A 26,475-nucleotide genomic window follows, 5' to 3' on the forward strand; every position below is an offset into this window, starting at 1 on the left:
TTGCACAACAATGTGAATGCGCTTAATGCCACTGAATTGTACCTTTAAAATGACTTAAAATGGCCCTGGCTGGTGTAGCTAGGTGGACTGAGCACGGGCTGCAAACCAAAGGGTCTCTAGTTCGATTCCCAGTCAGGGCACATGCCTGGGTTGCAGGCCATGTCCTTAGTACTGAGCGTGCAAGAGCCAACGACACATTGAGATTTCTCTCCCTCTTTCTCCTTCTCTTCTCCTGTCTCTAAAAATGAATAAATAAAAATCTTTTAAAACTTATTTAAAATGGTTAATTTTATGTTACGTATTTTATCACAAAAAATGTTTTAAAAACACCTGCCACAAATGAATGGGATTAATTATGATTTGGTGGGCGTTGTGTGTATGTGCCCATAATTGGCCCAAAAAGACTTCGGTTGACTCTGGGTCTCCCACAACTTGTGGACATTTTCGTGTGCTCCTGTAGTCCTGACCCGACACCCACAAGGACGTGAGAGGGTCGGACCTCTACCCTACTCACCTGCTCGAGCTCTTCGCCCGCCACCGCTGCCTTTTAACCTTGCCTTCACCTGTGGTCCTCCGCCCCGCCCAGGCGCACGCGCACAGGGCGGTGGGAGGCTAGCGAGCTCGCACTTTCCCGGCACCGCCTCGGTAGGTCTCCTCCCCTTTTCCCCTCGGGGAGGCGGCCTCGCGCAAGTACTGCTGAGCCGGGGCGAAGGACGGGGCGGGCCCTGTGTGGCGCCTGGCCTCGGCTCTCGCGAGAAGGCGGTCCGCGATCTCATCGCTCCCGTTCCCCACGGTCCGCCTCCCGGGCTCCGCTGCAGCGTCAGCCTCGGTCGGGCCTCGGCGCCGGCTGCGGCTCGTGGGCCTCAGCCCCAGCGCCGCTTGGTGCCCGTGGGCCCTCGTCTGCAACGCCTCGGCCCTCGCTTCCTCGACGCCGGCCTAGCCCACGGCTTCAGCTCCCGGATCCTGTCGGCGCCGCCCGCTCCCGGCCCGCCCCCTATGGGCCCCGGCTAGAGGCGCCGCTGCCGCCGGCTCGCGGAGCCCCGATGCTGGCCCGGAGGAAGCCGGTGCTGCCGGCGCTCACCATCAACCCCGCCATCGCCGAGGGCCCGTCCCCCACCAGCGAGGGCGCCTCCGAGTGAGTGAGCCAGGGCGGGTGAGGACGGGCGGGGGGGGCGGATCCCCTTTGGTTGTGAGGTGGGGTAGAGAGGGTCCGCGAGAAGAGAGGATGGGGTGGGTGGGAGGGGTGGAGTCCTTGAGTGATGAAGTCCGTGGGGAGGGAGTCTTGGAAGTGAGGTCGCAGTGAGGGGAGGTTCCTGAGGGGAAAAGTGGGGGCGAAGGGCCCTAAATAGTGAAATTTTGGTAAGGGGGTCCCTAGTAGTGAATGGGGGTGAAATGAGGTCCCTGCAGGAAAAAAGATGGGGTGTGGGGCCTCTGAGCAGTGAGAATGGAGTTGCGTGTCCCTGAATAGTGAATTCGGGGTAAGCGGCTGGGAGAAGGTGGGTCAGGCGGTCCCTAGTAGTGAAATCAAAGGCCGGGAGTCCCTGAACGGTGAGGTGGAGGGAGGGGGTCCTTGCTTTCTCAGGGCAGGGTAAGTGAGGTCCCTGGGGGTGAGGAAGTCCATACTAGATGAAGGGAAAGGTTTGCCTGAGAGACGAGGATGTGGGAGGGATCCCTGAGGGGTGGGGTGGGGGAGCTCTTTGAAGGAATTTGGGGGGAAGGAAGCCTGAGAAGATCCTGCTAGTTGGGGGCGGGGGAGAAGCCCCTGAAGCTGGGGAGAGTGGTGAGGAGGCCAGGAGGCCTGGGGAAGCAGGGAGTGAGGAAAATTTGGGGGATAGGGATGTAAAGGGAAATAGGAGGCACAGAGGAAAGAAATGGGGGGCCTGCTGGGATCCCGGACAGCAGATAAGCAGAGATTCTGGATTGAATAATTCAGCAAAGCTTCCAGGGGCTGGAGCAGTGCAAGAGATTTGAGGGTCCGAGGCATTTGAGGGAGACTGGAGGATCTGTGGGGAAAGGGGCGGAGAAAGGAGCATCTCAGGGTGGTGAGGTTACAGGACAACAGAATCTCACTGTGTCAGGGAAAGCGAGGTCATGCCAGGGTGACTGCCTGGCCCCAGAAATCCCTAGAGCCTCCCCAGTCCTGTCCTGCATGGTGGAGCAGAGCAGGACAGTCCCAGAGGCCCCTGGCCGGGGTCCCTCTGCCGTATTTGTGGTGTGACCACCAGGAGAACTGGCTGGGAAGGGTGAATGGTGTGTGTTTAGTGCCTCCCTTGGGACTTGGCCCTTCACAGCCTGGGTAAGGGTTAGGAGGTGAGCCTTGATGTGCGTATTGACGTCTTTCTCTGTCTCCAAGCACGTAACTCAATGTGGGGACATGTTCCTTATGTTCAAAAGTCTGCTCTTCCTCTTACGAGGTAGCTCTTTCTTCATATTCTCTTCTATCTGGTGTGTGATTTCCATCCCTTTAAGAATTTCTGTAGTGGAGGAAGCCAGCCGTTGGGATTCCAGGGTTTTTTATAACCACAGTTGACTTGCCATTAAATTTAAAATGGATTAATCAGCTGACTTCAGAATGCATTTTAGATGTCATAGGGCAGATCTTCCAGAGTCTGGCCTCAAAAGTTGCCTTTCAACCCTCCAGTGAACGGAGCTGTCACATCCATTCATTCTTCGCCTTCCCTCTTCCATCCATCAGTGTCCTCATTCCTTTTTCATCAAGGTCTCAGTTCAGGCATCAGGGAATACCTACTAGGTCCTCGAACTTGGCTCAGGGGGACACTGTGAGGAGCAGGGGCTATGAGCACATGCTGTGCAATCAGGGAGGATACAGGTTTGATTCCAGGCACTGCCACTTCCTTGTACTGTGACCCTCGGGCTAGTTACTTAACCTCTCTGAGCCTATTCCCATATATGTGGTCTGGGTCTACAAGAGATCCACCTCCTAGGAGGATCCTGAGAATTAAACAAGATGGTGTGATGGTATTTACAAAGCTCTGGTACTCACTCAGGAAATGACACCCACCCACCGCCTCTCAGCCACCTCTTTGCAGTACCAGCTCAGGTGACATTGCCCAGTGACAGGTCATCTCGTTCCTGGCCTGTGTGCCCCTTTCCTTGAACCTCTTTAAATTGTAGGCAAGTTACAGTCACGTTAGGATTGGAAAGTTCCTGAGAGAACACCCAGGCTCCCCCTTCAATCTCTTGCTCAGGTCCCCTGTATGAGATCTTCCCTGGGTGGGCAGTCAACCTTAGCTTAGACACCCTCAGGAGTTGGTGGCCGAGGACTGTCCCAGGTGGCCCATTTTCCTGTAGAGACTTTTCTCAGAGCTGTACTCCCTCTCCAGCACAGTAGCCACTAAAATGTGGCTTGTCCAAATTCAAGGCAGCTATAAGTATAACATACATCCTGAATTTCAAAGACCTGATATGAAAAAAAGTAGTAAATATATGTCATTTGTTTATATTTATTGCATATGGAAAATTATTATTATATTTTTGATGGGTTAAATCAAATGTATTAAAATAATTTCACTTGATGTATATTTTTTTAACGTGGCTGTAAATTTTAAATTGCACACATAGCATACATTCTAGCTTTTGGACAGCACTGGATTAGTTCTTATGTTCATTGAGCAGAAGTCTACCTGCTTGTTTCAGGGAGCTGCTTTTTACTCCAGGATTTGGCTCAAACTCAAGACACTAGTGAAAATAGCTGATTGTTGAAATTTCCTTTCAGAATTCCTTGAATCACTCAGTAAAGTGCCCAGTGTACATGTGGGTTTTTAAATAACTAGGCCCAGGAATGCGTGTGTGTGAATGCCTGATGTTTACAGCAGTGCTCAGGGTATAATAAGAGTGTGCTGGTTGCGTATAATGCTCTGGAACTGTCTACACTGTTTAAATCAGGCCCCTCTTTTTCCCCTCTAGAGTCCATGTGTAATTCATGTAAATTACAACTTCTACCTTCTGCCCATTGGTTCTTGCTCTTTGCTCTGAGACCACTGAAAATGAGGTTGCTTTTCCTGAGGGGGGGGGCAAAGGGAGGAAAATTGGGGCAACTGTAATAGCACAAACAATAATATACAATTTTTTAAAAATGAGTTTGCCCTCTTATCCTCATGAAGACAGGTGTCCTGGCCTGGGCCTTCACTTACCTGATGCCCATTCGTTTTTCCCCGGTTCCATGTCTCCTTCCAGTGTGGTCGGGAGCCTTGCATCAGGAAGGAAGGCTCCTCAGTCTGGTACCAGTGCCATTGAACCAGAGCTGGTCCTCCAGGATCTAAGGTTTCCTAACCTTTGCGAGCAGGGAGAGAGGTGGTATCCTCAGTTCTTGGGGAGTCAGCCTTCTCCTCTGGGCAGCTGTGTGCCTGCAGGTGGTCTTTCTTTTCTGCTAGATCATCAGCCCCTCAAGCCCAAGAATCAAGTTTGATTCATCTCTGCATCCTCCTGGCTGCAAACCCAGGGAGGGCTTGGCACTCAGTGATCACATGGTAGCCTCAGCTCAGGTTGAGTCATTTCAATAACTCATACACTCTTCACTAACCCTTGTCCTTGGGGTCTCTGCAGAGCAAACTTGGTGGACCTCCAGAAGAAGCTAGAGGAGCTAGAGCTTGATGAGCAGCAGAAGAAGCGGCTAGAAGCCTTCCTCACCCAGAAGGCCAAGGTTGGGGAGCTCAAGGATGATGACTTCGAAAGGATCTCAGAGCTGGGAGCCGGGAATGGCGGGGTTGTCACCAAGGTCCAGCACAGACCTTCAGGCCTCATCATGGCAAGAAAGGTGAGAGGTGGCCAGTGGCAAAGCAGGCATTCTGTCCCCATGCTCTGTGGGCGGCATGTGGTGGGGGCAGGTCCCCCTAGAAACGGGAGAGCAGTTTGAAAGGTACCAGCCTCTGCCTTCTGACTGGCTCCTGGGCTCAGAAGCCCTCCCATCAGCGGTGGGTTCTCGTTCCGGAAAATGAGCTTGGCTTCCAGTTAGAATGTGGCAATGCCGGCTTGCCCAAGCAGCTCTTCCCTTCCATCACTGACTTCTGTCTTTGGGGACGGCTTAAATTCAGATTCCCAGAAAGTGAGTGGAGTTTTCGGAAAGAAGGGAGGACATTCAAGTCCCCTTAGAACTGGTGTCACCCTGAATTCACAACCAGGAGAAAGGACTGCAGGCCCAGGACAGGGCCTTCGCTGCGATGGTCCCTGGGCAGTGGGGTAACTAAACCACCTGTACGAGTCAGAGTTCTGCAGATAAGCAGGACCACAAGGGTGTGGAGATGGGGTGGGGGGAGGCATTTTAAGGGACTGGCTTGTTTGATCATGGCAAGTGTGAAATGTGCAGGGCAGGTCAGCAGGCTGGAGACCCAGGAAAGAGCTGTTGTTGCAGCTCAAGTCTGAAGGCCACTGGAGGCAGAATGACCTCTGTCTTTGAGCCTTGGACTGATTGGATGAGGCTGCCCACTTATAGGAGAGTCACCTGCTTTTCTTGGATCCTTAGGATTTCCACATTAAAATACATCTAAAAAAAATACCTTCCCAGTGACATCTAGACTTGTGTTTGACCAGACAGCTGGATACTGGGGACACATTAAGTTAACCATCAACCTACTCTTTAGTACAAACCTTGGCTCTGAGAAGTCCCAAGCCTCCCTCATCTGGGTGCCCAATGCAATGTCCCACTAAACATGCGGGAATAACTCCTGGGAGATGTAGGGAGTGAGAAGAGGAGGGTGTGACCTTCTGGGGACATAGACTCCTAAACACATAACTGAGGGAACTTCGTGTTGATAAATTGCTTAGTTCGTACAGTCATGTTCTTTTAGACTTAGAAAGCCACCTCTTCCTGGAAGCCCACTGTCCCATCATTTCCCAATTGTATTCTCAGAAACCTGACCACCCTAGGCCCAGTGGATCAGCACAGGTTCCGCCTTTCCTGGGAATGATGTGCTTGGTTTCCATTGAGATTTAACTCTGTAGCTATTTCTCCTGCCTCTAGAGTACTGCCCTCCCTCCCGAAACCTATTTCTGTCCCCTTAGTGCAGGCAGCCTTTTCAAAACCAGAGCAGCCCCAGAAGTCTCTGGTCTGCCACTGCCTGAAGCACCAGGAATAAAAGGCAGATGTGAGGTTCTGACTGTGGTGGGAAGGGGGGACTTGAGAAGAGTTCTGGTCAGAGTTTATATTAGGGACCCAGGGGTTCTGTTGGCCCAGCTGAGGTGTATCAGGCATCCCAGTGTGCCTTGTATAAATGTGAGCCCAGCAGTCTGTCTACAGCTTTATGACAGCCTGCAAAGTAAGACTTGGGAGTTTAAAATGGAGACAGACGAGTTCTGCAGTTGAGGGAGCAGTGCTGTCCCAATGCCAGCTTCTGGTATGGCCCTTTAGTCTCGGAAGATGTCGCTGTTGGGGGGAGCTGAGTGAAGAGCACATGAGACTGCTGTTTTTGCAATTTTCCTGTGCTGCTTTAATTCTTTCAAAATAAACTTCTTTTTAAGGGTCCAAAAAATGGGGGTCAGGACCTCAGGTTTTGTTCCCAATAGACTTTAACCTCCTCCTCCCAGCACAGGGTCAGAGCAGTGTGGGTTGTTGCAGGCGTTTGGCGAATACATTGAACAAGAAGGCTGTCTCGACGATTGGTGGTTCTGGGCTGTAACTCCCTGTGGCCCACGAGCCCTGGACTGGTCTCTCGGGGTCAGAGGCTCCTTTTAACCCATCTGGAGTGCCAGTCCACTTGGGAGGTCTGTTGCTTTTATTCAGCTGAGGGTACATGGCAAAACTGATGAGACAAAATGGTTTTTTTAGAAACAGTGACCTCAGTCTTTTCTCTGCTATCCTGGTTGGAATTACGAATTTCCCAGGAAGACTGGGATGAATTCCACGCATTATGAGTGTGTAGGATTATCAGATCTCCAAAGGTGGCCTGCCCACAGGTGTGAGGGTGAAGGCTGGGTGGAGCTCCTGGACGCCCATACCACTCCTGCTCTGTGGGCCAGCGTCCCTCCAGTCCCTGCAATTGGCAAAGGATCATCCTAACCAGTAGGGCGGGCTGGGGAAGCAGCAAGACCAGTTCGGTAAGGCCCTAAGAAAACCGGCCTATTTCTACAGTCAGGCTTGTTCATGAATGTTTTCTGTACTCAGCACAGCTCTCCTACTCGTGCGTCCTTCCGAGGGCCCTAGGAACAAAACCTCTGTGTGATGACTTGGGCCAGGGGAGATCTTCAAAGAGTTTCACATGTTTGTTACACATGCATGGCTCCCTTGACGACCCCGCCCTCTACTTAGAGCAGAGGAATGTGCACTTGCTTCTATAATGAAGGTCATGTGACCCACCCAAGGCCACATAATAATACTAGCTACCATCTTTCAAGTGATTGCTCTGTGTCAAAGCCAGCTCTAGAACCTTGACACGTGTTCTCATGTAAATGGAGCAACCAAATAAATAAGTGGAGCAACCGCTTCATTTTACAGGTGAGAAAACTAAAGTTGGGTTGGGTCTTACCTGAATTGGGTTTGAACCTTTGTGGCTGACCCTGACCCTGTGGAAGCTGTCAGGGCTTTGCCTCCAGAATCACTGTCTCTCTTGATGGGGGGCTAGTTTGTACCCCCCATCCCTGATCCTAGCTCAGATCTCCTATCCTGCTGTAGAAACTGCCTTAAACTCCTAGACAAGCTTGGTGTTTGGTTTGAATTCCCAGCACCATTCTGATCCTGGAACGGTGCGGTGAAAGGGCATAGGCTCTGGCCATCTGTGAACTCAGGCCCAATCCTGACCTGACTGCTCACCAGCTGTGTGTCCCTGGGAACGAAATTCAATGTCTCAGAACCTGAACTTGCTCATCAGTGCAGGGAGGGCAGTTACTACCCCCACCCCTCACCCCCGGGGTTATCATCAGGGCAGATTGTAAGCACATGTGCTCAGAAACATGCCCCTATCTTCCCATTCCTACTCCTAGGGGTGGCTCCTGTTCGATCCAGAAGCTTTGCTTTACAAGCCCCACATATGATGGACCCAGTGAAATAGATCACATAGCAACAGCCCCTATGTTCCCTCTTTACCACATCTTTCCCAAAAGCCTCTAACTTCCTGGGGTCTTGTTTCACATTCGCCCAACTCCAGGCTTCCAGGACCTCTGGGATCCCATCCAGTTATGCCTGGTTTCATCCACCCCTTCCTCTTCTCCTTTAAAAGCCTGGTGGATTCTCGCTCCCCTGCTACTGATTCATCTCTGGCTCCTTTCAAGTTCTTGGTCGAGAACGGTTACTGAGCCCCTGAAATGCAGTTTCATTTGAATCAAGGCATGCTATATGTGTGCCAAAAAAACCCACAACTCATTAATATTTTTATGTTGATTGCAGATCATTATTTTTTTGATATGTTGCATTGAGTTAAAAGACTTGAAAACTTCATTTCACCTGTTTCTTTTTACTTTATTAATATGGCAACTAAAGGATTTTAAAATTACATATGTGGCTCATGGTGTATTTCTGTCGGACAGCACAGGTCTCCATCACCCTGCATTGCCCATCCATCAGCCTCCCACCTTCCACGCAAAACATCAAAGCTTCATTTTCAGATCCAGCATCTCATCTTTTCAAAGCATGTGTGCATACACATGTCAGGCATCTCGCAGGTGCAGTCTCACTGAAGGAGAGAGCGTGCTGGAGTTCTCGTGTGATTGCTGCCCTGGGGGTGGCCATGGGGAGTGTGCAGTGTCCCAGGGAGTATAGCCAGGGCTGGGCTCTGCGGACTGGATTGGGTCGAGAAGCAAGTGCCTGAGGGGCCCTGAGAGCTGGAGGGCCCCAGTTAAGAAGTCACTGCCTGGGTGTGGCCGGGCCACCAGATACCCTACTTCTAGGACCTGCCATAGTTCTCAAGGTTGCAAGGGTCATTGGCATGGATCTATGAGCAGGTGCACCTCTCCACACACACCCTGTGCTGCCCCTGCCCCCGAACTCAATACACACCCCTTTATGCCCTCAAACAGCCAACTCTTTGTCCCTCTTTCTGGAGTGCTGGCCCCTGAGTCATCTGAGTCCTGGGCTATCTCTCCATGATTCTGCCATTGGGGCACCTCCACCATAACTGGTCTTGTGTCATCTGCTTCTCCTACTTCCTACTGACATGTCTCTGAACAGGGTCATCTCTGTCATCTGTCTCCTCATCGCTGACCCTTGTAACCAACTCTATGTAAATGTCTGTTGAGTTGATGGCAGTCATTTTCAGATACCTGTGATGGGCTCTGCCTCTCTGATTAAAGGGTATAAATCACCCCTTTTTCTCATCACAATGGCCAATACATCGAGGATTCGAAGAAGCCAGGACCTGGACCCACAGCCTTCACTCTGTTTTGCTGGGCAGTGGATCTTGGCTTGCTTAGGGTTTGCAGTTAAGTGCTACTCTTGGCATTTTGTCCACTGCCTTTTCTGAGTGTCTCCAGATGGTCCTTTGATTTCTCACCTTTTGAGATGTAATGAATTTGGTGACAGTCGTGGCTGGGAGCTTGAACTCAAGTGGAAGGGCAGCTAGGAACCTCGGGAAGTGCCCAGAGTCTCTCTCTGCTTCTGTCTCTAGCCTGGAGGTGGGAAGGGCTCCAGAGAAACCCACCCTTGAATGAGGGGCTGAGCAGAGGTGAAGTAGTCCCCTGCCATTCCATTCCCTGGGCTGGGTCCTAGGAAAGGCTAGCCCTTCAAAAGATTTGGTGGGAAGAAAGCTCCTCGGAACAGAGCTTCCCCTGGACCAGCTGAAAAATGTTTGCTCTGTTGATGGTTTGTTTGTTGTTTGCTTTTAATAGTTTTATTGAGATATAATTCACTTACTAGAACATTTACCCTTTTAGAGTATATAATTCAGTGTTTTTAGTATATTCACAGCATTGCACATCCATCACCAGGACCAATTTTAGAACATTTCTATCACCCCCAGAGAAGCCCCAGCCCCTGGCAACTGTAAATCCACTTCCTGTCCCTGTATCTGCCTGTTCTGGACAATTCATATAAGTGGAATTATGCTCTGTGGTCTTCTGTGTCTGGCTTCTCTCACTGAGCATGTTTTCAGGGTCCATCCACATTGTAGCAAGTGTCCATGCTTCTCCTTTTCAGGGTTGAGTAATATTCCATTGCCTAGATGGACCACATTTCATTTGTTCATTCACCAGTTGGTGGACACTTGTATTGCTTCCATATATTAGCAATTGTGAATCACTGCTATGAACACATACAAGTGTGTGCATGGATGTGTGCTTTCAGTTCTCCTGGGTAGATAGATACCTGTAAGTGGATTGGTGATTGATCTTTAATGCTGTTACGAGCACCTCAAGGGCAGAGAGCCGAAGTGCCCCCTCTCCCTCCCTAGTGCCCCTCAGCAGCCTGCTCCTGAACCTGCTCCTCATTTCCTTGCAGCTGATTCACTTGGAGATCAAGCCGGCCATCCGGAACCAGATCATCCGTGAGCTGCAGGTGCTGCACGAGTGTAACTCCCCGTACATCGTGGGCTTCTACGGGGCCTTCTACAGTGACGGGGAGATTAGCATCTGCATGGAGCACATGGTGAGTGCAACGGGGCACCCTGCACCAGGGCCCAGCCACTGTCCCTAGAGCCACCTGGGCTTACAGCCAGGGAGATACGACAGGATAAAGGGTTCACATAGAATGAGAAGGTGGCCTGTGAAAGGAGGTCTCCTGCCTGTGTTTGACAGGGTCCTGTCCTTAGAGACCACAGTGCACCTCTTTCCAGGGCAGTCCTCCTGGAGCTAGTCAGTGGTGCGTTAACATATAGGTATAGATTTCCTTCGTTTTTAAACACCAGACGCCCTCCTCCCAATTTCCTCCTTCTCTGGGTACAAGGTACAAATCCTTTCCTGTCGGCGTATGGGGAGCTGGCTGGCTCTTTTTTGCCACTGTCCAGTGTTCTGGCACCCGCATATTCCTGTAAGGGAATTTATTAAACTCTTCTATTTGTGGACACTGAAGTCACTGCCCCATTTAGAATGATGGTGCCTCAAATGTTCTTGCACAGAAGCAAATATCCCTGAGGGATAAAGTGGTACCAGTCAAACTGTAGGGCCCAAGGGTGCGTGTGATTGAAATTTTGATCAATGTCTCCAAAGTGCCTTCTAAAGAGAGTATGTGTACAACCATTTAGGAGCTGGGGGTATTTCATTTTGTGTTTAGAGAAGGGAGAGAGACACAGAGGCAGACATTGATTTGTCGTTCCACTTACTTAGGCATTCTTTGGTTGCTTCTTGTATGTGACCTGCCTGGCCATCAAACCCGTGACCGTGGTATATCAGGACAACACTCTAACCAACTGAGATACCCAGCCAGGGCCAAGGAGCTGTTTTAAAGATAAAGCCTGGGTTTGCACCTAGCTCAGATCTGTGGAATTAAAAGCTCTGGGGTGGAGTGTAGGCACCCATCTTTTTTTAAAACCACCAGAGTGAAGTCAGCTGCACCCCCTGGTTAAGAAACTCTGGTCTTGAAGCTCAAAAATGGGTGGGATTGGGTGTAACAAAAGCAGAAGTGGTCAGGGCTGAAGGCCTTGAGGGGAAATGCCTCCGACCCTCTGCAGAGCCCAGTTGATGGGTCCCAGACTGCCTGCTCCCTGGCTGGATGACAGGCTCCAGCCTGGCAGAGCCCTTGCAAAACCAGGATGCAGCATGGCTTTAGGGACCACAGCTTCAGTGACAGCTTCGGTTATGTCTTGCAAATGTGCTACCCGTGACAGTTTTGTAATGAAGGCAGGAAACAAATTTGAGCAAGTGCCTGCACAAATGCATTGTGAGCGGGCTTCATGGGGTAACGGCTGACAGCTGGGAGGGAGTGCCCGCTAGAAGGCACTGCCCATGTGCTTTGCCCGTACCCAGCCTGAGATCCCCACCAGGCCTGCAGGAGCCCCATTCCTCACCTGGGAGAGGGAGATCCTATCTGCCTGCCTGTAGGGCAAAGTCATTGTGTAGACAAGAATCAAGTAGGGGAAAGGACGGAAGTCACTCTGTGGTCTGAGGGGAGCCTCTGTACTGCAGCCCCTCCTCCTTCCTCCCCTCCCTGCTCTCCCTTCTCCCCCTCCTCTCCTCCCTCCTTTTTCCCTCCTCTCCTGTGCTCTTGGCCACCCCTACCTATTCTCCCTGAACATCATGAGAATTTGAGCCCTGGCTGGTGTGGTTCAGTGGACTGAGCACCAGCCTGTGAACTGAAAGGTCGCTGGTTCAATTCCCAGTCTGGGCACATGCCTGGGTTGCAGGCCAGGTCTCTGGTTGGGGGCCCTGTGAGAGGCAACCTATATCTCTCACACACTGATGTTTTCTCCCTCTCTTCCTCCTTTCCCGTCTCTAAAAGTAAACAAATAAAATATTTTTTAAAAAGAGAGAGAGAATTTGAAGGCACCTCCTTCCCTTGCATAAAAGGAGGAGTGGCATAGTCTGGCACCTCTCTGCTCCCCGTTCTGTTCTTGGTGAATGTAAAACATCAATTTCCAGTACTAGGTGTCTGCACCTCAGCAGCACGCAGTCCAAGCTACCAGGAGGCAGAGGGCGAGTACTAGCCATTGTGTTTATTTATCGTGCTCATCCTTTAAAAGTTCCTAGTTGGATTTTTTGGTTCACTTTTGTACCAAGCATACCAGGATAGAACAACTATATAATGCCTCAGTCAAAAGACAAGCTAAGTCGAGGCCTGCGCTCTCCCCTGCTTTCTCCTGATTGGAGTTATGCTGCACGAAACTAGGAGGCCACTGGTTTTCAGGATTGAGATGAGCTTAAAGAGGGGGGCTTGGTGAGGAGTGTAGGAAGAGAGCAAATGACTCCAGATCAATGAAGGGGCTTTGCTGTCACCACTTCTTGTAGTATTTTCACATCAAATAAACCCCTCCAGAGTTGATCCGTATGTGCGTAGGTTTTCCCTGTTGGTGGGACATTTCTTCTTTGTGTGTTCCTGTGCCGCATTGTGGGGCACTCCACATGGCGGTGGAGACAGCACCCTGGGGTCAGGCCTGAGCCCCACTGCCCACCTCTCAGCACGTGGCTCTGGATGGGATTCTCACCCCTTCTTGCCCATCAAGCCAAAGGTGGAGGTAGTGCCTTCCCCTGGCCCTGCTCACACTAGATGTTGAGTAAATATCACCATCATCACTGGGGTCAGTTTTCCATATTTCTCTGTCACTTTCATTTCTCTTTTTTCACCATGGTGACATCCCACCTGATCAGTATCCCACATTGTGGAACTGTTCCCAGGTGGAGGGCAAGGCTCCATGTCTGCACAGGGCCATGTGGGAGTTGGCTCTTATTTATCCTCGGGAAGGTTCCGGCTGCAGCTTTTGAGAAAAGATCCCTCATTGATAATAAAGCCCAGATTCAGCAGAGAACGTTATGCCTCATCTAGCCAGAGTGCATTGGCCTTTGGAGCTTGGGGACAGCAGGGCTAGCAGTTTCCGGGTGGCCTGAGACTGTTATGGGAGAAACTCAGGCATGGACCCAGGGGACAGCAGGTACCTCAGGGCAGAGTAGCTGGGGAGCTGCTTACTGACCACTGAGAGGCTCTAGTCAAATCCACTGAAGAATGTGCCCCCACTTCTGTAAGAATGAAAAATCAAACCCATCGTCAGTAGGGGACGGGGGGGGGGGGGAATGCCACTGGGCTGCTCTGCAGTAGAAACAAAGTCCGCCCATGTGAACCAAATTAGAAAATCCCCAGCGGGGAAAAGATGCATGATATGAACCCACTTGCGTATGTATTTAAAACTCTCTTTCTCTGTGCATATGGATGTGTATGCAAATGTGCAGAAGGATCTGGAACACTGTTAGTCACACTTGGAGGGGGGCAAGTGGAATCACTGGGGGATCAGAGTGTTACTTAGTTACACTTAAACTTTTATAAAAATACATGTTCATGTACTACCTGCTTGATAAAAGTAAGATTTTAAGAACATTTAAAACACATGCACACAAAATGAAACTGTATGGTCACGAATAAAGATAGATTTGGGGTCAAAAAGACCTAGTTGTGACATCTCCTGCACCACATCCTGTGCATGTGACTTGAGTGAATGAGTTACCTTCTTAGGTGTAGACCAGGGAGCCTGGGGACATTGTCACAACTAAGGAGATGCTGGTGGAGGTCCGGGATGCTGTTCGACACTCCACAGAATCCAGGGCAACCCCTACAGATAATGGCCTGGCCCAGGGTTCCCAGTGCCAAGGGGGACACCCTGTAGAGTAAGCAGTAGTGTCCTTCACAGAGATGCTTTGCGTTAACTCCTGAGACCCTGGCCTGACTCCTGGCCCACCATAGCCTCCCTGGAGGTGTCCCCTGCAAGTCCTTACTCAGTGAGTGTCACGCACCTCTGTGAAAATTCGGAATGAAAGGACCTGTGTTAAGGAACAGGGATTACAGTTTAAAAATTTTTTTTAATTCTTTTAAGGTTGATTGATAAAACAAGAAATGAGAAGAATAGAAGGAATTTCCATCTCGCCCTGCAGGTAGAGCGGAGTGGGCTGGGCACCCTGGTCAGAGGAGGCTCACCTTCCTGGGTCCCTCCTCGGCCACACCCACCCTCTACAAATTTGGGTCCCTTACTTGTTGACAGAGTCACACACATTCTTAAGGCTTCAGAGTGCATTGGGTTTTCTGGATCTCTCCATCACGAGCACAGCTGTAGTGCCAGAGAGGGGAGACCTGGGCATCTCAGAGGCTTCTCCTCACCCCCAAGGGAAGCAGATGGTACCCCAAAGAAGTGGCACCTGTGGGGCTCCTAGAGCAGTGCAGTAGAGGGGACGCAGGCTCTGGGGCCACCTGTCCGCCAGTTCAAATTCTGGCCTCGCTTAACCTCTGAGCCTAGGCTCCACTCTCCTCTCTGGAGCGCAGAGGAGAATACGGCAGGCTCTGGCCCGTGGTTGGAATTTGGCCACGTCCACCTAAAGTCCTAGGGGGCCTGGCAGGCGTATCCTCAGAGCCCCACCTCTGAGGAGGCATCCAGCCAGCGCTAGCAACACCCTGAGTTTTGGTCTCCAGATTTGTTGCCAGGCAGCCTTGCACAAGACTGTTATTTCTGTTATTTCCTCATTGTCAGGTGGATTAGGGGCTACGCCCAGGGTGCGGTAGGGAGGATCAACTGGGATGACCTGTGTCAGGTCCTTTACAGGACAATCCCCTGCATGAGGGTGGCAAGTACAGAACAAGACCTAAGGAAAGGGGCAGAGCTATCATCCCCAGGTGTTCTCTGTGCCCCTGAGACAGCAGGTCCCTTCCTAACTAAGTGGGGGGTGTGGCAGGGGAAAGGCCAGTCTGCTTAGCTGCTTTTCTCCTATGGTGGGCACTTGTGGGCATCACCTTTGCTTTTAGTCCCTGTCCCACTGGGGCTGTGACAAGAACCCAGAAGTAAATAGGTCTATCTCATACGCCCTTGAGGTGGTTTCAGTTGCAGGCCTGGTGGCTGGGCCTGCTGCTGTCGTGGCAACCTCAGGATGGCTGAGTCACAAGGAACACGCAGGTACTCTTTCCACTTCTGCACTAGATGTGCCGTCCTGAGGCCAAGGGGTGCCTTTAGTTGTGGTCTGGCCCCTGTTTCCCATGGAGAAAGTCAGGCATCAGCTCTCCGGGCACCAGGGAAATGCTGCGTCTCTATACCTGTCACTTGAGTGTCCCTCTGGGATTCGTCTCTGCAGCAGCCCCACCCGGCCACCTGCTCAAAGCACTTGCTTTCTCTCTCCTGTGCTGCCCCCAGGACGGTGGCTCTCTGGACCAGGTATTGAAAGAAGCCAAGAGAATTCCAGAAGAGATCCTGGGGAAGGTCAGCATTGCGGTGAGTGTGCAGGCACCACTCCCCTGGCCAGCACAGCACTGGGAGTGGGCATACGCTCCTAGCCCCATGCTAGGCTGCTTTATTCTTGTTCCTGCCCTCTCCACGAGGCTGGTGGTATGTGTCACCTCACCTCCTGCAAAGAGAGAGAGTGCTGACGCCAGTCTCCACCAGCTGTGGTACTGAACAGGGGCATCCCTTTGCCCATAAAATAGGAACAATGCTTTCCTGCCCCATATAGGTGCCAGGACCCTGGTGGTGTGGTACCAGGCACCTGGCATCCCCCAGAGCAATATCTTGAGTGTTTCCTCTCTGACTTGGTGACAGGGCCGCCACACCCTTTACCCAGTCAGTCTGGGGAAGGTCCTCAGCACAGCCTTGGCACCACAGCACTCGACAGATGACGCGTATTGGGTGGGTCCAGCTTGTGAGGCAGGGTGGCTAGCCGGACACGCACAGCCTAACTAATAGTGTGTCAGGCCTTGTCTCAGCTTCTGTGGGCCTCAGCCCTCCCTGGAGACGGAGGAGATGGCAGTGGCTGCCACATGGGTGGATGAGTAGGTGGGTGGCCGTGTGAGAATCAGTGAAGTCGGCATCTATACCCACCAGTGCGGGTGGCACTGCCATCACTTTGCTTCTTCTCTTGCTTGTCTGTCTGAAAATGAGTTTCCTGAGCTGGTCCACGCTCTGTTGCCGCTCAGATCTGGCCCATAGGCCTGTCCAAGGAGGCTTCCCCACATGGTGCTTGCCCTGCTGACCTCCTACCCTGTGGCTCCCTGGCAGGTTCTCCGGGGCCTGGCATATCTCCGGGAAAAGCACCAAATTATGCACCGAGGTAAGATGCACAGGAACCCCTCCCGCACCGCTGGAGCCAGTGGGTGGGGCCTGAGCCACACCTCACCCACTGGCTCTGCCCTCAGATGTGAAACCATCTAACATCCTCGTCAACTCCCGAGGAGAGATCAAGCTGTGTGATTTTGGGGTGAGCGGGCAGCTCATCGACTCCATGGCTAACTCCTTCGTGGGAACGCGATCCTACATGTCTGTAAGTCCTCCAAGAGGCATTTTAACACTGCCCGCCATGTCTTTCTCCCTCTCCCATTGACTCTTCCCCATTTTCCAGAAGCTTTTCCAAAAGCCTGTGTGTCTTCATGATATACTTTCTTCTTTCTTTGCTGGATTTCTTCTTTGCAAAATTCTAATTTCCACCGTATTCTCCCTCAGGTTTGTCTCTGGGAATGCCTGCCTGGGTCCTTCCCACTGGTCATAGAAATCCAGTCAAGGAGAGTAGTCAGTTAATTTCTGAGCCGAGAAATTAGCCCTCGGGTATTTTAGGACACATCTGGGTGACTGTTGGAGCAAATTCTGAGAATTTTGTCTTGGAATTTTTTTTAAAAAGACTCTAGTCTTGAAATTTCTGTCTTTCTTGGGCCAGTCATCCTTTTCCAAAAGTGCCAAGGGTTTGTGTGGGGTTTAAAGGGCTGCTTCCAGTCCTGGATGGAAGCTTCTGTCTCCCAAGGTGGGTGGAGGGGGAAACAGAATTGCTCTGGTCTCTGGAGGGGTGGCAGCGGTCAGGATGGGGTTGTGAGGGAGCAGTAGAGAGACACTCAGATGCAACCCCGGCCCAGTGAGCCACCTCAGGTTGCAGTGTTCACCTGTCTCCCTCTGGACCTTTCTTTCCTCTGTCTTACCCGACAGCCGGAGCGGTTGCAAGGCACTCACTACTCGGTGCAGTCGGACATCTGGAGCATGGGCCTGTCCCTGGTAGAGTTGTCCATCGGAAGGTACCCCATCCCCCCGCCGGATACCAAGGAGCTGGAGGCCATATTTGGCCGGCCCATGGTTGATGGGGCAGAAGGAGAGCCTCACAGCATCTCACCGCGCCCAAGACCCCCCGGACGCCCCATCAGTGGTACGGCCTAAGTCTGGCCCTTCCAGTTTGGATGGGCAGTGACCTGTGCAGGGAATGCCATGTTGGAAGATGGCAGCTGCCTCTCCTCTGGCCCCTCTTGGCACCACCTGTCCCCTGGGTCATGCTAACTGTGGTCAGCAGTCCTCAGATGGTCCCGAGGCTTCTAGGGACGTGCTGGAAGCAGCGCCCCTGACCTGTGCCATCCGGGACAGCTGCACCTGTTGTCACCAGCTGGTGGGATCTAGAAACCAACCCCTCAGCCAAGCCACTGGTTGGGTTGGTTTTTTTCAACATTTTATCACAAAAATATCCAAGCATACAGAAAGGCCAAAAGGCCGGTGGATGTCTGTATGCCCACTGCCCAGCCGCTGCCCCGAACGTTCTGCTGTGTTTGGGCCAGGCCTTCCTGGAAGACCCAAAATTGAAGGGAACCTGACTCAGAATTTCCTTGGATGGTTTGTTGGACACACAGGCAGCACAGCAAGGGAAGGGACAGGAGGCTGGGGGGCCACTGGGCTCCCAAACAGTTCTTGGTGGTTACCTAGGAGGCAGTGGGCTAAGGGGTGCAGGCTGATGCTTCCATCACTTTGAAGGAGGGACAAGGGGGTGGGACACAGATAAGGTGGTAACCTGGGAACAGCACTTGACAGGAAGGGAGTCGAGTTCAATGAGAGTCCAAAAGCACATGCAATGGACTGTGCTCAGTTGGTTTCATAACAGTTTTATTGAGATAGAATTCAGTAGCATATGATTCCCTCTTTTCAAGCATATAGTTATATAACTCAGTGGATTTTGATATCTTCATTAGTTATCCAACCATCACCTCTATCTAATTCCAGAACATTCCATCACCCCAAAAGGAAACCCCATTTCTACCCCCACTCCAGCCCTGGCACCCACAAGTCTACTTACTGTCTCTGAGTGTGTTCCAGACGTCTCACATAAGTGGAGTCATGCAGTGTATGAGCCTTTATGTTTGGCTTTTTTCACTGGGCATTGTATTTTCATTCTTTCGTTTTTAAGATTTTACTTATTTATTTTTAGAGAAAGGGGAAGAAAGAGAGGAAGAGACATTGATCAGATGCCTCTTGTCCTGACCAGGAATTGAACCAGCGACCTTTCAGTTTTGCAGACCAATGCTCAATCCACTCAGCCACATTGCCGGGGCGAGTGTCTTGTTTTCAGGGTTCATCCATGTTGTAGCAAGTGTCAGTGCTTTATTCCTTTTAAAAATACATATATATTTTTTAAAGATTTTATTTATTATTTTTAGAGGGGAAGGGAGGGAGAAAGAGAGGGAGATAAACGTCAGTGTGGTTGCCTCTCATGCAGCCCCCACTGGAGACCTGGCCTACAACCCAGGCATGTGCCCTGACTGGGAATCAAACTGGTGACCCATTGGTTCGCAGGCTGGTGTTCAATCCACTGAGCCACACCAGCCAAGACAGTGCTTCCCTCCTTTTCATGGCCAAATAAGATTCCTTTGTATGGATGGACCATGTTTTGTGTCCGTTCACCATTAAGGGACGGACACTGTCAGATGATGATGTTCACAGTATTTTCAGATCCCGACTTTCCCCTTTACTGGGGCCACAGTCAGACTGCCAGGGTGTTTTGATTTCCTCTACAGGAGAATCTTGCCCCCATCGGTGTCCTCAGGCTTTGCCTCTGTGCCTCCCAGTCCAACTCCCTAATGGCCTCCTTGGTGTTCTTCTCCAGCCCCTTCCCAGCTGAGAGAAGTGGGTCACGCTCAGCCTCCTTGGCCTGCCAGCACCTCCTCCAGCCCTTGTGCTCATTTCAGGACAGGACAGAAGGCAAAAGTCCAAATGCCAAACCCAGACCTCGCCAGCTGAGTCTAGGACAGGTCAGCTACCCCCAGCCCACCACTCATCCTGGGGTGTGTCTGAGGCTATTGGCTGTCTACACCTGAAGCTCCATATGAGGCCACACGACTTACAGTCAGCAAGCCACCACCACCGCACCCTGCACCTTTGTGCCGCTGAGCACAAGGTTGTGACGTTGGCACCACCTGGACACAGCGCCATGCCAAATGTCTGACTGCTCAGGCAATGCTCCTGTTCATTTTGGTGCTTTATTTTGTTTTTTAATTCATTAGGAGTGAAGTTACTTTCCTAGAAAGTAAACTTAGTAGCCAGGCCAGGGGAGCCTTCCCCAGTTCAGGCCAGTGTGGGCAGAAGAGTACCTGGCTTATTCCACATGCTCAGACCTTAATGCCCAGCGGAAAGACACTGGCCACTTGCCCATCTCACCCCCATTTCTGTTTCTCCCCTGCGCAGGTCATGGGATGGACAGCCGGCCAGCTATGGCTATCTTCGAACTGCTGGACTATATTGTGAATGAGGTGGGTACTATAAAGCATGTCTTCATGCTGACAGAATGACGCTGTTCCTACGGGAATGCATTCCCAAAAAGAGGAGGACATATAGACTAGATTTTGTTGGGGAAGGGTCCGTGGAGAGAGTCAGAGACCGTTTTCTTTCTTTCTTTCTTTTTTTTTTTTTTTTTTTTAACAAGATTTTATTTATTTTTAGAGAGGGGAAGGGAGGTAGAAACATCAATGTGTGGTTGCCTCTTGTGTGCCCCGAGCTGGGCACCTGGCCTGCAACCCAGGCATGTGCCCAGACTGGGAATCGAATCTGCTACCCTTTGGTTCGTAAGCCAGGACTCAGTCCACTGAGCCACACCAGCCAGAGTGGAGACGTTCTTTTTCAATAGAAGGTTATCAGGTGTAAAAATGCATGGCCTTACTTCTGGCCATACTGCAGAGATCCATCCCTCCCCGAGGGACATGTTTTTGTGTTCATAGAGATGAAGCTCGAATTCCCACTGCAGCCCCCTCCAAGGCCAGTACCAAGGGTTTGGGCCAAGGAGCTGGGCTGCTCCCAGATCGCTGTCACCCAGCATCTCTTTCTCTGAGCCCCTTGGAGTCTGGGTATAAAGAGTCCCACTTCCTTGGGGAAAGTCAGGGTGTCCCCTCCTCTCTGGGAAGGAGGCACAGAACACCTAGAAAGGTGGTGTGAATAGTCCCATTGTACTGACAAGTAAACCAAGGCCTAAAGATGGAAGCAGCCCCCTTAGAGGTCTGCACCTGGGAAGGGGTAGCTCAGGGCCTGACCCTGAAGCCTCCCTCTTGGCGAGGTCTGGTCATCTCCCTCGGGCTGCTGGGCTGACCTGTGTTTTCAGTGGCCCTCTGAGCCAGGGCAGAGAAATAGGGCGGCCAGGCTGCCTGTGGTGGGGGGCTTGGCCTAGGGCTGAGTGTCAAGGCAAGCCTTCAGTGGAGACAGAACAGGGCGGGGTAACTGGCGACACAGCTCTGCCTGTACCTGACAGTGCCATCCAGTGAGCACCTCCCACCCTGAGTGGGACAGCTGGGTCCTGGGACTGAGGAGGAGGCCCTGTGGGTTTCACTCGGATGGTCTCTGCCCACCGCCTCTCGGACAGGGGCCTGACCCTGCCCATGACTGTCCCCACCCTGGGACGTGTGTGGCAGGCCAGGCTCCTTAGGCTTCCCCAGCTTTCAGGCCCAAAACCCTGTAACTAGCTGTCCTCTTGGTTCAGACCCACATCTCATTCAAGACACCCACAGACCATGGCTGGTGCAGCTCACTTAGCTGTAGAGTCATCTTGTAGACCAAATGTCACGGGTTCAATTCCTAGTGAGGGCACATGCCCAAGCTGAGGGTTTGACTCCCTGGTCAGGGGCCTACAGGAAGGCAACCAATAGGTGTTTCTCTTTTACATCAGTGTGTCTCTGTCTCTCTCTCTCTGCCCCCCCCCCACCTCCCCTGCTATCTCTCCATACCTTCCTTTCCCCTTTCTCTAGAAGAATAAAAAATAATTTTCTTGGGTGAGAATTAAAAAAAAAAAAAAGACACCCACAGAGGTGGGCGGCTCAGACAGTGTAAGAGCACTCTCATCTGTAAAATGAGGGGGGCCCTTCTCTCCTTCGCTGTGGAACCAGTGTGACCCCCAAATGAGAGCTTTCCAAAGAAAACCCTGGGAGAGTCCAATCTGGCTGCCAGAGCTGGTATCCTGCCGGGAAGCTGCTGGCAGAGGAGATGGGTGCCCCCTCCACCTCTAGCAGGGTGAAGGGGCAGTGCTGGGAGAGGTGTGTCCTGAGGGTCCCTGAGTGCCATGCTGCCCTCACGCACAGCGCTGGGAAGTCCACTCTGCAACCCTAGGGTCATCGTGGGCATCTGACTCCCGCCTGTCTGTTCTCTCCCACAGCCTCCTCCTAAGCTGCCCAGTGGTGTCTTCACCCAAGACTTCCAGGAGTTTGTGAATAAATGGTGAGGTGCCACAGCCTCCAGTGCAGTCTTGGGTGGGCAGGGCTGGGTGCCAGGCCCTCAAGTTCACCTGCCTCCTGGAATGGGCAGGCCACCAACACTCCCAGCCATCAACCTAGATGTGCCCTTCCTTACCGGCCCCCACCCAGGCCCCTCTTCCAAGCCTACTACTCAGGACTGCTGGGTGGATGGCAGCATCCGGTGGGACACCTGTGGTCACCTGAGAGCCCAGATTCCCTTTCCAAGGCTGCTAAGTCACTGTGTTCAGCTGCCATCCCCACCTCATCCCTCCTCCTGGAGTGAACCGGCATCACGGGCACTTTGGAAGTAAAGCTGTTCTCACCTTCTTCGAGCACACTCCCCTAGACCCTCAAGTCCTGCTGCCCACCAGCTTCTAAACAAGCCTTTCTAGCCAGATTCTGGGAAGTGGTCATCTGTTCTGGGTGATCCCACCCTCTGAAAAGGGCCTTGGGCCAGAGACCAGGAGGGAGGGGCCAGGGTCACCCCACTTACCTTTAGAGCCATCCAGCCTGCCAGGGCTGGCTGCCATCTGGGGACTGCATAACTCGCAGCTGCAAACCTACCAGGGGGTGAAGGTGCTACTGGCCTTTGGTATGACCTCTGGCCAATGCCGTGTGGGCCAGATCCAGTTATCCTTTATCCTTGTGAACATTGTTATATCCATGCAAGGTTTTCTCTGTGTTTGAAGAACTACCATTCACCACAAGCTGCTTTGAGCAGCTGTGTTTAGGCAGTTCTGCTTTTCTGGAGGAAAAAGTTCCATTTTGATGATCGGACTCCCAGGCTTGGGGGTTTTACTGGAAACGGAGCTGTGGCTGCTGCTGGGCCTCTGACTTAGCAGCAGCTGGGGGTTTCCCCACCTTCGTCCCCTTTCCGTCTTGTCCTGGCTTCAGACCCCTGCCCTTCCCTGCCCAAGGCGTCCTGCCCTTACACCACAGGGCAGTGCTGGAGCCCTCGCCCCTGGCGACTAGGCAGCAGAGTGACAGCAAGTCCCATGGCCAAAAAATAACTGCTCTGTCTTGTCTCCCCATGCTCCATCTTGTCCCACCTCATGGAACGCCCAGCCTCATTAAGAACCCAGCCGAGCGAGCAGATCTGAAGATGCTCATGGTGAGTGATGCAGATTTTGGGATCACTGGGGGCGCAGGCTGCCACCCAGGGCTCCCAGGAAAGGAAAACCCTGGCCAGGCCTCCTGACCTAGCTTTTGTCTTGGGGTGCTGGAGGACCCCTGTGAGCTCCTTGTCCACAGTGGGAATGATCCAGAGCGGTCTCTGCCCTCTCAGCCCTTAGGGGAACATAAGGACTTGAGCCATGCCTGGGTGGGATTGTTTCTGGAAAATGATGGGCTCTAAGTCCCCTGGGCCACTGTGGGCTTGTCAAGTCTCCCGCAGGTCAGGGAGGTCATAGAGTTGGTGCCTTCCTTTCATGTCCCATGCCATTCAATGTCCTTGAAAACCAAGGTGGCCACTGAAACTCACCTTCCCCTCTCAAGACCTTTGCACAGGATTCTGCTTCTCCCTAGGGGATGCTTCCTGTCCCTCTTCAGGCTTGCCTGCAGCACCTCCTCTGAGAAGGCCTGGCACCTCGTCTAATCCCACTGTGCTATTAGTTGTGGCGACAGACGATGTCCCGGTTGTAGTCACTGTTTGCCATGGTCAGGATAGGAAGCCTAACCAGGAGCACTGTATGGGAAGGGTGTGCGTGATACAGGAAACCCACGGCCACTCTAAAAGATGCAAACACGAAATAGAGAAACACGTTTATCTTTAAATCCCTGCTAGTGCTTAGTGCTTCTCCCTCCCCAGCTTTCCCATTCGCACTGTGCAGGGCAGCCTTCCAGGTCTTTCTGTGCCTGAGGAAGACTCGTGGCTGTTGGGGGCTAACTTTGCACCACTGCTCCTGTTGCTCTAGAGACCACAGGAGTTCTGTTCCCTTGTTTGGCTTTTCACCCAAACCTGGACCAACCTTCAGGAAGACGAGGGTGGTCTTGCCTGCCCCCAGCTTACATAAGACGCGGGCAGCAGTTGGGGCCCTGGCAAGGTGCCTCAGCTGATTGGAGCATCATCCCATACACCAAAAGGTTATGGGTTTGATTCCCAGTCTGGGCACATAACTAGGTTATAGGTTCTGTATCCAGTCAACTGAATGGGAGGCAACTGATCAGTCTTTCTCTCTTTCTCTCTTTCTCTCTGCCTATCTCTCTAAAAAGTATATCCTCGGGTGAGGATTTTTTATTTATTTTGTAAAGATTTTATTTATGTATTTTTAGACAGGGGAAGAGTGGAAGAAAGAGAGGGAGAGAAACATCGATCAATGTGTGGTTGCGTCTCATGTGTCCCCTAGTGGAGACCTGGCCCACAACCCAGGCATGTGCCCTGACTGGGAATCAAACCAGTGACCGTATGGTTTGCAGGCCGATGTTTAACCCACTGAGCCACACCAGCCAGAGCAGGATTTATTTTATTTATTCATTCATTCATTCATTCATTCATTTTTAGAGGGAATTTTTTTTTAACATTTACTGTGCATTCACAGTGTCTTTTTTTTTTTTTTTTAAGACTTTTTATTTATTTATTTTTAGAGAGGGAAGGGAAGGAGAAAGAGAAACATCAATGTGCGGTTGCTGGGGGCCATGGACTGCAACCCAACATGTGCCGTGACTGGGAATGGAACCTGCGACACTTTGGTTCGCAGCCCGCGCTCAATCCACTGAGCTATGCCAGCCAGGGGGATTTTTAAAAAATAAATTAAAAAATACAGGTAGCAGTCGGGGTCTTGATGTCACATGGGAAGACTAGACCCCTCCATGGACTCCAGGGCCCTGCCCTCCTGCCCTGGGCTGCCCCTCAGGTTCACCCTGGTCAGAGAAGCCTCCATTCACCCTACCCAGCCCAGAACCAGAAAGGTCTAGTGTTCTGCTGTTCCTGCTGGGACCCCCAGCCATGGGTGGCTATCTAAATTAAATTACTTAAAACAAATGGATGCACAAACCTGTCTTTCAGCCTCACCAGCCATATTGAAAGGTCCCAGGAGCCTTTTGTGGCTGGGGGCAGCCATACTGGATGGGACTTGCAAGAACTTGTGTCCTCACAGGCAGTTCCGTTCCAGATCATATGGTCTCATCTGGAGCGACTCTGCCTGCAGGGGGTACTAGGTCATGTCTGTTGACATCTGTGGTCATCACGACTAGGGATACTCCTGTCATTGAGTGGGTGGGGGCCAGACATGCTGGTTGCCATTTCAAAGTACCCAGGGCAGCCCCCCACAGGGACTCACCCGGCCCCAGTGTCAGTAGTACTGAGGCAGAGACACGGGTTCCAGGGGGCTTGTGGCAGCCTCCTTTTCCCCAGAGACCCTGTGCTACATCCGGGTGGCTTCGGGCACGGCACCTCCCTGCTCTGGGTTTGCTTTCTCTCCCAGTCCCGAGTGTGTCCCCCTGCGCTGGAGGACTTTTCTCTTTTGGTTTTGGGGTTTTAGTCGGGTGGCCTGCCAGGTCTGAGCAGAAGCCTGGTCTCTTCCCCCTCCCTGCAGACACCCGGCTGTTCACAACACCTCTTCTTCCCTTTCAGAACCATGGCTTCATCAAACGGTCCGAGGTGGAAGAAGTGGATTTTGCTGGCTGGTTGTGTAAAACGCTGCGTCTGAACCAGCCCAGCACGCCTACGCGTACTGCTGTGTGATGGGTCCAGCAGGCGACCTGTCCGAGTCCCGTCTACTTGCCCTTCCCGCCCAGGACAGACTGGCTCCTCCCCTCCCTCTCCTGCCGAGCCTGGAGGAGACGACATGCACAGGCACAGGCGGCACATTCACTTCCTCTTCCACCTGTCCCGGCCGAGGGCCCTCTGCTCTCTGGGGAAGGGTGACACTGCCCATGTTGTCTCTCAGAACCTGCTTACCTAGGTTTAAAAACACAAAACAAAACAGGGAAAGAAAAAGCAAACCAAGCCCATTGTACTTGTTCCATTTGTTCTTTGGGTGTCAGCCTCCGGTCCCACCCCAGGAAGAGCAGCATCCCTTGAAGCAGCCCTCGCCTCCAGCCAACCAGGCCACAGAGAAATTGGGGTCGGGTGGCGTCAGGAACTGGCTTTGCCCTTTTTGCAAAGGGATGAAGCCTCAGAGGGAACCCCAGGACATTGGCATGTTTCAACAAAACAGGAAGCACTGCCTTGCATTTCTGTGTGTCATCCCCTTGCCTGACACCTGCCCCCTGAAAGGTGCTCCTCGGCAGCCCCAAAGAACGGCCAGCCGGTTGGTTGTCATGAGGTCCACTTTCCCCCGGCCACTGCCGCCTCCTGTCATGCAGCCTGGAACAGGCAACCCTGCCTGTTGTCAGCAGAGTGGCCTGCCCCAAAGGGGTCCTGGTCCTCTCCTGTGCCTTAGGAGCAGTCAGTTCAAGCCTTCACAGTGGCAGCCGAGCTGCCACTCGACTCAGTGGAAAGGAAGTGTTGGGTTTCCAAGCTG

The 26,475-nt window shown here is 52.1% G+C and overlaps 1 protein-coding gene across 1 annotated transcript; it reads left to right on the forward strand.

Moving 5' to 3' along the window:
* The first annotated feature begins 802 nt into the window (after window positions 1-802).
* On the forward strand, window positions 803-25,958 carry MAP2K2 (mitogen-activated protein kinase kinase 2). Its single transcript, XM_045830754.1, has 11 exons — window positions 803-1,135; window positions 4,567-4,777; window positions 10,382-10,528; window positions 15,699-15,776; window positions 16,557-16,608; window positions 16,694-16,818; window positions 17,472-17,685; window positions 19,983-20,047; window positions 21,934-21,995; window positions 23,078-23,123; window positions 25,584-25,958. Exons 1-11 carry the CDS (start codon window positions 1,044-1,046, stop codon window positions 25,692-25,694), a joined length of 1,203 nt encoding a protein of 400 aa, XP_045686710.1. The 5' UTR covers window positions 803-1,043; the 3' UTR covers window positions 25,695-25,958.
* The last annotated feature ends 517 nt before the right edge of the window (window positions 25,959-26,475 follow it).

Source organism: Phyllostomus hastatus, unplaced genomic scaffold (assembly GCF_019186645.2).
Source record: "Phyllostomus hastatus isolate PE091 unplaced genomic scaffold, TTU_PhHast_1.1 phas_contig_159, whole genome shotgun sequence".
Lineage (NCBI taxonomy): Eukaryota > Metazoa > Chordata > Mammalia > Chiroptera > Phyllostomidae > Phyllostomus > Phyllostomus hastatus.

Excerpts from the sequence above, each read along its gene's own strand:
- MAP2K2 (XM_045830754.1), top strand. The coding sequence starts at position 1,044 with ATGCTGGCCCGGAGGAAGCCGGTGCTGCCGGCGCTCACCATCAACCCC. Across the intron at positions 16,609-16,693 it reads GCACCAAATTATGCACCGAG|ATGTGAAACCATCTAACATC; the intron begins GTAAGATGCACA and ends CTCTGCCCTCAG. Across the intron at positions 21,996-23,077 it reads CAGGAGTTTGTGAATAAATG|CCTCATTAAGAACCCAGCCG; the intron begins GTGAGGTGCCAC and ends TGGAACGCCCAG.